This window comes from Channa argus, chromosome 7 (genome assembly GCF_033026475.1).
Source record: "Channa argus isolate prfri chromosome 7, Channa argus male v1.0, whole genome shotgun sequence".
Classification (NCBI taxonomy): domain Eukaryota; kingdom Metazoa; phylum Chordata; class Actinopteri; order Anabantiformes; family Channidae; genus Channa; species Channa argus.
The window spans coordinates 14,805,828-14,819,869 of record NC_090203.1 but is presented as its reverse complement, the minus strand read 5'-3'; the positions used below and the strand labels follow the sequence as shown (position 1 = coordinate 14,819,869).

Sequence of the window (14,042 nt, the reverse complement as noted above, 5' to 3'; positions counted from 1 at the left end):
AAAAAATCGTATTCTTTTGAATTCCAGGAACTTGTGGCCGCAGGGAGTGTACGTGGTCATCTGTGACTATTTGAAAGAAGGGCTGGAGATATACTTTCTTTTAACTATATGTTAGTATCATGGCGACGTTGATACTGTGGCCTCTCTGTTGAGTTTGCATGTTCTACCTGTGCTTGTGTTGTTTTCTCAGGGTACTCCTGTTTCCTCCCAAAGTCCAAAGACATGAATGTTGGATTACCGGGTGACTCTAAATAGCCCATAGGTGTGTGTGCACACGAATGGTTGTGTATTTATGTCTCTCTGTGTTGACCCTTCAATATGCAATGGTTCTAAACCCTGGTCCTTAAGGACCCCTGCCTTGCTTATTTTCCAAATACTACTGCAACATCTCCTGCTGATTACCTGCATCAGGTGTGTTCAGTCAATCAGAAGCAAGACAATACCATCTAAGATGAGGGTGTTATCCTTTTAACACAGCTTATCTGGCTTATTAGCAATGGGTAGGGTAAAGATAGTTTGAAAATAAACAGGAAGGGGGGCGTGAGGGTCAGATTAGAGAACCTCTGACCTTAAGCCGGTGACACATCAAGTCACTTGTTGTCAGATGTAGGAACATTACTGAATGTATCGCCTAGTTTTTTTGGTGTCCTGTACCCTTGACACTGCTCAGACCCTCATTTTTAGACCCAGATTTTTAGCCAAATCACTGTGTTAAATCGACATCAGTTTAAAAAAACCCAATGTGAAAAGACACTAAGAGAAAGACACAACAGCTAGGGGAGCATATAGCAGATGACCAAAATAAATAAATAAACTTGCCCATTTTGGTCTCCTGTCCAGTCAGCGATTGATTGTAGTTATTTGTTTATGCTGGAGTAACGTTACTTACCACTTATAAATTCCTGTTTTATTCTACTTCGTCAGTAAATACTGGTTTCCTAAACACAACTCTGTGAACCTTGTGGACATGAACGTCTACTATGCAAGTATAACAGACATACAGTTTGGCAGTGTTTCCAAATTTAACCCACATTTGAATGCCGGAGTGCAATTCTGGCTTTAGGGGTGTAAACATCAATCATCACAAAAAAGAAAAATACAATAGACAAACAAATTAGATTTGACCAACTTTGCCCCCAAAAATTCAGGATATAGGAAACTCGAGACTACAGGGCAGTATGTTTCTGCCATCGAAGAGCTATTAGAGACTGCCCATCTGATTTTTTTAACAGCAGGATTTACCTCCGTGCTGTTGTTCAAAACTTGCACTGCTTACATTGCATAAAAACATTAACCAAAACATTAACCAAGATATCTAAGCTACCATCTAGAGGAAACACTTTTATGCAGTACTTCATCTCTTGTTAAGGACCAAAACTGAGAGCACATAAGTATTTTCTCTGTATATGTTTAATGGCACAATTAAAAATTACTGTGATAATGCTGTTCTTTCAAAAAGATATTCACTTTTAAAGACACATTAATAATTTTCAGAATCACTTTTGTTTTGCAAGTAAAACATGATGAAAAATGCAGCAGATAAAAAATGTTTTATGTGTTGCCACTAAAAATACAATGGACACAGAAATAACTTGAACAATAGTGGGGCCTTTCAAGTTAACCATAGACAGTGGAAGAATAGTAGCTTTTAACATGCATTTTACCCATTTTGTGTTGTACTGTTTATGAAAATTTGAGCTTCATATTTATTCAAAAAGTAATTTGGTATGCTCCTTATCTGTGCATTTCTTAATGATTCTCAATAGTTTTGGATTCACAAACAAATTGTTTTCTTATTTCTTAAATACGAAATGCATTTAAAAGTAATTACAAACTTTACATAAACGCCTACAAATCAAATATTTGCATTCCAAAAAGTAAAAGGAAAATTCAACTCCTGAGAGCTTAATTGTTGGCAATAACGATTATTGAGGGGTCTGACATGATAGTTACCCATTGTTTTCTGAGCCATGAGAAGTCTGGTGCTGAAGAAATGTCTCCAAGCATGAAAATGTCTCAGTGCATTCAGTGCATTCATAAAGAACCTCTGAAGAATTTCCTTTATCATTTTGAGTATGGTCTCTATAGTCATCCTCTATGTCCAAAGCATTGCCCTTTTCAGGGATAGGGTCCCCACTGGTACCAGTAGAGTGAGATGTTTGTCTATCATGATCTGTTTCTCCAGTGCTTGGATGATTTTGAAGATGAAGCTCAAGGGATGAAGAATTCCTAAATTGAGCTGGACATCGAGGACATTTGTTAGGTTCCTTTTTGTGATAGCGCAAGTGCCGTTGGTACACACATAACAGTCCAAATCTCTTTCCACATTCCTGACACTTGTAGTTAACTCGGCCCACTTTTCCTGATGACTTGCCATATGGAATCTGTTCTGGTGAGGACATTAGCTCATTTTCAGTAGGGCTCTTGGTTTTTTTATCAGGAGTGCTTAGGTTTTTCTGACTGTTAAGAGAATTGAGGGAAGGCCCAATTTGGGGAGTTGTCAAACCTGGTTTCTTTTCCAATTCAGCTTTGTGATACATGGCTACATGCCTTCTCAAATCACAGCGTTGTGGAAAATGTCTACCACAAAATACACACGTGTGCATAGTACCCTTATGGTATCTCATGTGCCGAGATAAACTACTTGAATGATTAAAAACACGATGACAGTGCTTGCAAGGATGCAGCTTACCATTTGGATTACTCCCTCTTCTACGCCTACCTTTAGGTTGGAGTCTGCGCTTAAAAGATCGCTGTGATTCTTGATTTAACTGATCTATTTCCTCCTGAGTTTGATGTGTAAGATGATGCTCTTTAAGTGCTGTTAACTTATCAAAACGATCCCCACACAAACCACATCTATATGGTGTAAAAGAGTAGCCTGTATCAATATCATCACTATTTTCCCTAGAGATTTTACTGTCCCCATTCTTAAAATCTACAGATGTGCCATTGCTCTGGCAGTTTTCAAGTGGTGTGACTTCTAGAGTCAAAGAGTTCATGTCAACTTCAGTTTCAGATGTAAAAGAAGCATCAGGCTCTTTTCCTTTGCAATGGTACAGTGAATGTGTTTGAAAATCTGACATCCAGAAAAAATTCAACTTGCACTTCTTACAAGGATATGTTTTGTCAAACTTTCTTTCTGGCTTATTCTCAGATTTACCTAAAACTGTAGCCTTAAGGGAGAGGTGAGTTTCTTTTTGATGAGTTTTCAATGCATCCAATTTGAGGAATCGCATGCCACAATGACCACAGCAATGAAACCTTTCATTGGCATGGTCTTTAAGGTGTTTCTTAAGGTCCTGTCTACCTTCAAAAATCTTACAGCACAAAGTACACTTGTAACCACGCTCTGTGTTTCGATACTGCTGATGACGATGTAAACTCTGCAGGCTATTAAATGACCTGCTACAAATTTCACAACGGTAATTGCCCTGACGAGACTTGTCTAGGTTTAAGTCTGATGGTCTTGACCTTAACACATTTCTCTGAGAGGAAGGCTTTGGTCTTAGAGATGGAGACAATGGCTTAATAGGGGATTGTAATTGTGATGGCAGGACTTCAGGAGATATTGGTTTCACAGAAGAATTTGATGGCATGAAACCATTCCTAACTATCAGTGTGCCATTTTCTTGTAGTACATATTCTCGAGGAACTTCAAATCCATTGGATGAGCCATCAAAAGAAAATGATTCCAAAGGTCCATGAATGACCATGTGGGCCAACACGTTAGAATACTGACTGAACCCGTCACCACACTCCGTGCAGATGAAGGTACTTGATTCTCCACCCAACTGAGATAAAGCAACACTATTTAATGATTTCTGCTTTTCCATGATGATACTTTGCCCATGAGCTGATGGCATCACTTTTCAATCGGCAAGTAAAACTCTATGCAGTCACAGGCAAAATTGTTTTCCATGTGGGAACGATGTTTCCAGGCTCAACAAACAGGTTCTAAAAAGATGTCCTTCCAAGCTTTATGTTGACATCTCTCCTGAGATTTCCATGTTGTGTTCCACTGATGTGTTTCAGCACCTGGGGAAACCAAAAATAAACAAATAAGAACTCAAACCACTAAAGCTCAAATTACAAAATTTGGATACATATTTTGGATCACTATGCAGTCAGTATAGACCAGCTAAGATCTGCTGTAAGTTGGCACCACAGTATTGGTGCCAAAAGTTTAAATGTCTGTGCATTTAACTTGCCTCTCAACTTTGTAGGTTGATACATAATGAATAGAAACAATTCATATAAAATTGTTACAAATTCATTAAAAACACACACTTTTTGCATATAAAATCATTAAAGGTTTGCTGGTAGGGAAAGTGTGATAGGAAAAGGTACACAAGCAACCGGGATTACCATACGCATAAGAAGACGGTCAAGCAAAGCTGATTAAAGAACTTGGGAGAGCTTCACAATGTCGGGAGTTAGGCTGAAATCATTCCATTAATAGCCAAGAAGCACAGACATCTTCAGGAATTGGCTACAACTGATGCATTTCGAATATCAAGCTACTCCTCAACCAGAAGCTCAGAAATGTGTTACATGGGCAAGAGATAAAAGAAATGGACCTTTTCTCATTGGTCTAAAGTCCTCTTTTTAGATGAATGTAATCGTTTCATTTCATTTAAAAAAAATCAAGGTCCTAGAGTCTGGAAGAAGAGAATGATAGCTGCTCACAGTCAAGTATGATTTTTCTAAAGATATTAATGATGTTATGTCATCCGCTCATGTTAGTACAAAAACAACGCAGCTGTAACTAGTTCAGTTCAGTGAGATTCTACCCAGCATCATCTGCTATCTAAGGTTCAAGACATAGTTATTAAATATCTATGCCTGTGCTCTCACACAGCCCGTGTTGATTTGGAGCGTCTGTTCTACACCTTGTCAGAAATTAACGATGTGGTTGCACAAGATTAAATCCTGTGTACTGTTTCAAATTACAGAGATAATAGTGGAAAATTGGGGGGGGACATTACTGAGCCTCTTCACAGCTATTGCATCTACATACCAGCAATTTTCTCGGTCCTGACCTCAATATTAACCTAGCCATGGCTTATGTTTATGTTGTAGAAAAGAAGTAGTTCACAAGGAATAAATGCCATTGTCAATCAGAGGTAATTAGGCCCAAGTCAGCCCTTATATGGCAAAACTTTTAAATCCTATAGACATACACCAACTACACCAAAAAATATGTGAACACTAACGCAGACAACTTTCTGTGTTTGGGTAAATTGCATGGACCCTTAAGTGTATCATGTCAAGTCTTATTATGACAAGGTTTTGTAAGGGGCACGACATGGCAATTGTAATAATTTTTTTTAGTTTATGCCAAGAAGGAGATAAGTTCAAGAAAATCCACCATTTCCTAGAAGCACTTCTGATATATCTTGCCGATGAGAATGGGATGGATGTGAGTTCAAAGTGACTGATTTTTTTAAGCAATAAAAATCTGTTCATCCTTGAGTCCTGGTGGATGCTCTTGGCAGCAACAACTTTGAGATTAATTGCCTAAAACTCTAGGCAATTAAATACTGCACTAAAACACTAAACAAAAGGCAAGATGTTTCTGTGTTTATCCAAACAACATAACCAGTTGGATTTCTCTGGAAATATGATTTCTTAAGTGTCATGTATACATAACACAGGGTATAAGGGAAACCCAGTTTCTTCAGGTAGATTTCTTTCAGAGAATGCCAATTACACTGCCATGTATATGCGTAACCAAGTTTCTAATGCTATCTCCAACTGCACATGTGCGCAACCAAAGGCTGCAGGCAGTAACCTGCACGCAGCTGAGTGAAAAACATTAATGAAAGCAGAGATCATTAACAGGGCAGTGCCGCCTTATTTTCAAAACAAAATCTGTGTAAGGTCTGACAGAAAATTTAATTTGCACAAATTGTCTCATTGAAGTGTAAATAAGTCACATTACTACATGGATATTAAAAAGTCAGAATGTTTGGATCAGCTGCAGGTGTCTTTCCTTTCTCTCCCCCTGCAGTGTCACTCTGCTGTGACATGAACACACACAGAGACGCAGAGAGAGAGAAAGGGAGAGAGAGAAGTCAAAAAACAGTTTTCTTCTAACTTCACCAGTACTTCATAAAGCATTAATAACATAGATCTGCATTAATGTCTGAAGAATCACGGTCTCCACGTTGAAGGAGATCAACAACGTTGCAGTATAAAGTCAACTTTATACTGTATTTGAATTTATGTTGTTAATAACATGTAGAAAATGTTAATGGGGTAGCTTCACTTGCTTGAATGCTATTTCTGGTTAAAATAAACTTAAGGTGTGTTGACATACAGACATAGTCTTGAAAAATCTCCACTTTGAAAGAAAAAACAATGCCATGGCTGGAAGAAGCTATAAAAACGTTTGCGCAGTTTAGCACTAACTTCAAGAATAAATTGTCAAACTTTGTTTGGAGTAATTAAGTGAAGTGAGGCATTTTAAAACTTAACAAGTAACATGTAATGCATGTTACTTTTTTGTCTAACGATCCCAACACTGGTTGGCATATCTTTTTATTTTTAAGTCTGCAAAATAAATGCAAGTGTTTCAAAGATGAAATTAAAAGGTTTTAAATTCTATACAGTACAATAAGCCAAAAACCTTAAAAAAACTTAAATAAATAAACACCATACTGTGAATCTGTCTTACGCTTAAAAAATACAGTTAAACTAATTTTTGTCTTACTTTGTCTGTGTTTATAACACTAATTCATAATACTGAGCACATCATTAGTATACTAGACGGAACAGTAGATTAAATATGCAGAAGATAACAAAACATTTGCCCATGTGTTTCAAAGAGCCTTATCTGTTGCAAGAGTCACATACAAGCATAACATTGCACAGAGAGCACAGTTAATGTCATTAGCCATGTAATGTGTAGATGTATGTACTGCCCCCTTATAATTGTAAAATTAAGGTTCAAGATAACTCTGCCACAACAAAGTCTGAAATCAAGATGGGGATGCCTCAAAGAAATCTGCAGTATCACAACTATGGCTGAATCCAATGTCATCAATGAAACCCCTGTGAAACTCATGCCAAATCAACGTGCAGAACACCCCTGACGGGACAAGCCAAAAGCTATGCTATATTGCATCAAAATAACTCTTCCATATTGACACTGTTTGAAAACTGCCTATACCCAACCAAAGCAGCGGATTTAGTTATGATAAGCTGTTTAAATCCTGGTCCAACAGCTGATCCTTCTTTCCACATATCATAAAATAATAAGCCTGACAGACAATATTAATGTAAAGGAAATAGATTTGAAAATGAAGATTTTTAAATGAAGAGCTTTTCAACATCAACATCAACAACATCTGAATTAACTAATAATTCAGATGTTGGAATTGAATTGTCAAGGAATGCATAGTATTGGATAAAAATGTATAAAGCACAAGTTTTCTATGTCTGTGTTGACAGTTACATTTATTATGAGCAGCCGTGTATGTCTAAAAACTGTTTACCAAGAGGGGGCGACTGGATCATTCTGCTAGCACACCTCTATTGTGTTTTGGCAGCTAGTAAACGACAGCATAACGTTACTGTGAGGGAGCGGGTGCTGGCAAGCTCTTCTTGAACACAAAACTACAGAAAGACTTAAACTAAGAGCAGTTCATAACGTCTTTATAGTTAAAATAAAACTGTGAAATAATGTTTTGGTCAGACGATAGTACAGATTGACGTTAGCCGCTGCTAGCTAACGCTACACAACAAGTGGGGGAAAGAAATGATTTCTGTACAATTAGGCATTAAGGTATCGGGTAGTTACCTCTAACAGTTGGCTTAAACTACTTACCATAAAAAGGATGACATTTCAGAACACAGTTAACATTTCCAGCGTCCCGCTAATACTGCTCCCAATGGTGCAGGCCCGGACTGTCTATCCCAGATGGTAACGCCGTGACATCACGACGCACGCTACATACGTTTATGACGTTTATACCAAAATGCAAAAAGAAATCCTATTGTAAAAAGCATTTCGTCACTCTACATGCTTTAGTCATTATTTCTTAACATATATTATTTCAGCACATGCACTGAATTTGAGCTACAAATTAAACCAAAGGGCTATAGCCTTTTAATATTTTTTTGTTGAGTTGAGAACTTTTATTTTAAGATTGTATTGTATATAAATAGAATAATAACAGTTTTTAAAGAAAAGACAGGGTTATAAAAAACATCTGCAATATCCACAGAAATAATAAAAACATAGATTATATGCATTAAATTGGTGTACTTAGATTTACAATATTTCCAAATTTCTTTTCTACTATGAAAAGTATGTAAAATATGTACAGATAATCACAAATGACTGAGCACCTCCCACATCCTTAGTAAAAGCATAGCCCAACATAATTTGTAGAACAGTTCTCTCTGCTGGATAAAGACTAGTAGAAGAAAAAGTAGAAAAAAAATTACAGGCCAGAAGAGGAAATGTAAAAACCAAAAAGAAGATACACAGGGTAGACAAATATGTTATAGGCTAAACCTATTTGTGCAGTTGTTGATAAGTGATATTCCATATTAAATAAAAGATATTCTCTAAGTAGTTTCACAATCCTCCCATTTTATCGGGGCGCAGGTCTCTGGACCTGTGGGTGGGCAGGGCTGCACCTGGTGGGGAGGAATATGAGCCCACGGGCTTCGGCATCCCAACGCAATGCTCTGCCACTGAGGCACCAGGCCCCTGGTTGCACCATGTATCAATGGGCACTTAAATAAGCTAGTTATTGTTTCAGCAGGTTACAAATAATACTTGTAGATTCAATACAAGATTTAATGTTCCATCTTTTTAATTATCAATATATATTTTAAATCATTGTCTATAAACTAGTGGCTGTAACATAAAGCCAAGTGAATGGTTATGGTTAATTATTGTGTAATTGAGAGTTGAAGAGATGTTCCCTTTACCGAACAAAACATTTTTCAACTAAACCATGTCTTTTGTTGCTTGTGTAACAATGCCAACCACAAATTAAAAGAACACATATTTTGAAATTATTGTTGGGTTTTTCTAAGATAATATAGCAACTTTCCCATACTGAAAACTTCTGTTTTCCTCCAAACAGATTTCATCCACATCAGGCAACCCAAGTTATTGCTCAACGTTAATGTCTGCTCTACCACAGTGAAAAGTCCTGTAGATGTAGTTTTATGAAGTTGCTTTACTTTATTTGCACAATATATCAAGAGTAAGACACTAACAAAGCCAAATGAGTTGGATAAAATTGAAAGGTACTCATGTAAATTCATATAAGTTTAACAAATATGCAGGCAAAACTAAAAAGCCTCCCCTAAAACAATATCAAAAATTATAATTCACAACCACCTAATACAAGCAAAATATCTATAATATTTATTTCAAGGACTGCCTTCATTATACCTCAGTTTTAAGCCTACTTGGACTGATGTCCACATACTGAAGGCAGGCTCCAGTTCTTTCAAAATAGACTCATGTACTTTATCCTTGCACTCTTGACACACAGTGGCCTGAGCTGGCTGTTGAGAAAAGCTGTGGTGGCTTTAAGGATTCCAGTATTTTTTACACCATGTCATGTTTGACAACAAGAGGTACACACAGGATGATTTGCATACACTTTTAAGGTTCTGGGCCCAGACAGATATGTGTCTGTACACACTGATGACAACCAGGATAACATGTGTCTGCTGGTTTACAGATTAAGGTTTATATTAATTAGAAAGAGCATAGTTGTAGAAGCAGTGGATGAAGTTTGTCTAGATTCCTCGGGAAAAAGAATAATGTTTTGTTGCAATTAAAAACTTAATTTAAGAAGCAGCCAGACAGCAAAGCAAAGCAGTGCAGCCCTATTTTAGCTACAGCCTGCCAGCACACTTTCACTTTGCTGATAAAGCTACTAGCATCTTACTCTTGGCTTGGCTGCAATAAAATAAGCGATAGATAGAGATATAGAGTTGTTATATTCTTCTTGTTGTTGTTGTTCTATATCTTCTTATTACCAGGTACCAATGGTGACAGCTGTACAGAACATCTAGTGTACATCTTCTCTACACCATAAAACACATTGGTTATTCTGGATACTAAAACCAGGTTTGAATTATGAACCTTATCCAGTTAAATGAGCCAGGATCCACTTGTTCGATCACTTCTAAATAAATAATTACATCAAACAAACAAAGTTACAATGAAGTGAATTAACCTGAGAAATACTTATGAATATTATAATCTGTGGGGTACCTTAAAAACAATATAAACCCACTGACATTATAAAACAGAAATGTAATTAACTTAAACAAGGACATTTGTGCACAGCTCAGTAGCTCACTTCTTTGTGTTTTATTGTGGTATTTATCAACCACCAAGGTAAAATACTTTTTAAAAGCTCTCCTGTGTGGTGAAGATTGAATAAAAGCAGAAGTATCCCATCTCAGTTGCTAGGGCTACTACTTTCTCTAAAATAGATAGCTATATTCACACGCACGTTATATTCTTCCATGATGGTTTGTGAAAAAGAAGACGATAGTATATTTACTTAACTAAAATAGAAAATTTAAGTGTGGGCAGCAGCATATGTGTAACAGACAATTAGCATATAGTATATAAGTGGATATTATTTATGCAACCACAAGGGGACACAAGCCAGTGTCTTCTTGTGCCAGTCCCAAGTCTGGATAAATTCAGAGGGTTGTGTCAGGAAGGGCATCAAAACACATGCCAAATTAAAAATATGAATCATGACTTTCACACCAAAAATGACTCCCATACCGGATGAGTCGGGGCCCAGGTTAACAACGACCACCACCGGTGCTGTTAATCTACAGACTACTGGTGGAAATTGGACTACTGTTGGTCGAAGAAGGAGAGGAGGAAGGTTTATTCATAGGCAGACAGAAGAGGAAAGCCAAGAGTGTAAAACTGACAGTAAGGGACTTTGAATGTTGGGACTATCACAGGGAAGGAAGGCTAGAGAGTGGGTTGACTGGATGCAGAGAAGGAAGTTGGATATACTGTGTGTCCAGGAGACCTGTTGGAAAGGTAGCAAGGCTAGAAGCTTAGGAGCAGGATTCAAGTTGTTCCTCCATGGGTCAGTTAGGAAGAGAAATGGAGTAGGAGTTACCCTGAAAGAGGAGTATGTGAGGAATTCTCTAGAGGTGAAAAGAGTATCAGACAGGTTGATGAGTCTGAAGCTGAGTCCAGTGTTGCTAGTGGTTATGCCCCACAGGTAGATGTCAGTTAGAAGAGAAGGAGAAATTCTGGAGTGACTTAGATGAAGTGATTCAGAGCATCCCCAGAGGTGAGAGAGGGGTGATTGGTGCAGATTGCAATGTACATGTAGCTGAAGGAAACAGGGGTGATGAGAATGTGTTTGGTCTTTAGGACAGGAACGCAGAAGGACAGATGGTGGTAGGCTTTGCAAAGAAGATGGAAAAAGCTGTAGTGAACACTTTCTTCCAGAAGAGGCAGGAACATAGGATGACATACAAGAGCGGAAGTAGAAGCACTCACGTGGACTACATCTTATGCCGATGTTGTAACCTGAAGGAGATCAGTGACTGTAAAGTATCTATAAGGGAGAGTGTAACCAGACAACACAAGATGGTCGTGTGTAAAATGACTGGTGAGGAAGATGAATAGGACAAAGGAAGAGCAGAGGACGAAGTGGTGGAAGTTGAAAAAGGAAGAATATTTGAGTGTAGTTTTCAGGGAGGTTGAATTTCCCTTTTTTCGCACTGTTTTCCTTCTGTTCCATATTTTATGACTTTTCTAGAAATTCTCAATTTTCTCTAATATTGCATTCATAATTTTTCCCTCATTTTCTATCAATCAATTTCTGTTACACTCTCATTCTTTCCACATTCATTTTTCACTGTCTTTTCATCTTTTGACGTTTTTCTATGTGGTATATTTTACTTGGGTGTGGTTGACCTAAATTCTCAGTTTTTTGCTTGTTTTTCTCTGTGTTGGTGCAAGTGGGACCATCAAAGCTGGCTAAAATCCTATGCCGCAGGTGTCATCCCTCTAGTTAGCTTCTCATCTCAGCCAACAGTTGAATTCCTGCACGATCAGTCCTTCAGCTCCAAACTCCATTTGCCTTTGGCAAACACCTGCATCGACTACCTCAAGTTGCCACTGATTGACACATATGGGAATTTCAGTGAGAGCATGGACTTTGCATCAGTTAACACAGACAGGCTTGTTTTTCTTTTTAAAATATAAGCAATATGCAGAAAGGTAAAGTTTTGCAGAGATAAATTGTTGATATTTTACAATAGATGCATTCGTATTAAATAACTCATTTCAGATTACTGCCTAATCAACTAAAGCAAAATTTCAACTAGTTCTGAATAAGTGGTTGGAAGATTTTTGGGGGAAATAAAAGCACAGTAGCGCAAAGGAAATCCCAATGTTACCACTGTTCAGTCTTATGCTAAATAACCAAAAGTGTGCTAGATATTTGCTGCATTGTCCACTGATCAACTTTAATACAGTTTAATAACAAAATCCACTACAGCTATAAATAATTCAATACCATGGTTTCCATTATCACTCAGTCCCTCTATAATCCTGTTCAGAACTGGTTAATTGTAATTAAAGTTGTTTACTGTAACAAATACTTTGTTTGCAGTCTCTAACTGTGGGGAGGATTTCTTCATCAAATTCAAGTGTCTCATTCTGTAAAAATATAATCATTTGCAAAGCTCCTAGCTCCAGCACTGTTAAGAACCCTACACTGCCCCTGCTGGAGATGGGTTTGTTCTCCCTTTTGTAGATAATCCATGGTTATTCCACTGATTTTGGTGCTCTGCAGCTACCCACAAGACTTTTGGCATGTAGATGTAGTGGAGACAAAATGTAGTTCATCTGTGGAATTCAGTATGCCCTCATTTTTAATAAGGGTGAAGAGGTTGCCGAAGTTGATTCAGCTCTGCCCACAACTGTGTTGTTGTTGTGAAGATGCATTGGCACAGTTGAAAACATAGTGTCTTTGTCATCATCATGTCAATTTTTAAGAAATGTATATAGAGCAATAAATAGATTGTATCTGAATTTTCTTTGGATTTCCTAATGTAAATAGTTTTCTGATGTAAGAGCTTTTTTACTGACTGCAGTCTGTTGTTATAGCCTGCATATGTAAAGCCATATGTCCAAGAGTCCAATACTACTTCAACCCTTTGTGCATTCAAAGAATATAACTTGATCTAATTACCTATTACCTATTAGAAATACTCACCATAATAGAACAAATAAATGTATATAAGGCCTTCAGCTTACTCAAATCTTTGTTACTCCCTCCTAACTGCTGGTTAATTGGGAGAAAAGAATAAATTGTCTTTGTGTATCCATTAAGCTGATAGAATAATTTTACCAAAATAATTTCAGATTTCGCTATAATGTTATGAACACATTCCATTGCATTGCTGGAAAAAAACACCACTCACTGCCGTTTACTTCCACAAACGGATCTTGAAAAATATCAAAATAATGCTGATGGTGTAGGCCACTCAGGGATTGAGGATTAAAACTGTCCTTTATCCAACTAACTTCCTTTTCATCCACACTCTCACATGTACTTCACTTTACTTTTGCATAAAATTTTTTTAAGCATGCAATAATTTTCCCTTTCTTACAATACGATTCAATTTCAAACTCACCACATATCTTGATGCTGTGTGTGTGATTTGGTATGAATATATCAGGGGGGGCCTCTCATAGGCAACTGCGTGAAACTGCATCTGTAGTGGTTAGGTAACAACTAGATGGTGGGTTCGCACCCTCAGCTGGCTGCAGCCTTTCTGTGTGAAACTTGCATGTTCTCCCTGGACTTGCATGGGTGTCTTTCAGATATGATGTTTTCCTTCCACAATCCAAAGATATAAATGATAGTGTAATTGGTGACTCTAAATTGCCTGTAACTGGGAGTGTGAATGGTTGTCTGTCTGTGTATGTCTCTCCGAGTTGGCCGTAAGACAGACTGACAACCTGTCCACTTTTGCACATGTAGAGAATGAAACTTTTGCCCATTCTT

General features: G+C 37.5%; 1 protein-coding gene across 1 annotated transcript; it reads right to left on the bottom strand.

Moving 5' to 3' along the window:
* Positions 1-1,392: 1,392 nt before the first annotated feature.
* si:dkeyp-84f3.5 (uncharacterized protein LOC334144 homolog) lies at positions 1,393-7,970 on the bottom strand. The gene is made up of 2 exons (XM_067509263.1): positions 7,832-7,970; positions 1,393-4,038 (listed from the first exon to the last, which is right to left on the bottom strand). The coding sequence occupies exon 2, from the start codon at positions 3,864-3,866 to the stop codon at positions 1,950-1,952; it is 1,917 nt and encodes a 638-aa protein (XP_067365364.1). The 5' UTR covers positions 3,867-4,038; positions 7,832-7,970; the 3' UTR covers positions 1,393-1,949.
* Between the last annotated feature and the right edge of the window lie 6,072 nt (positions 7,971-14,042).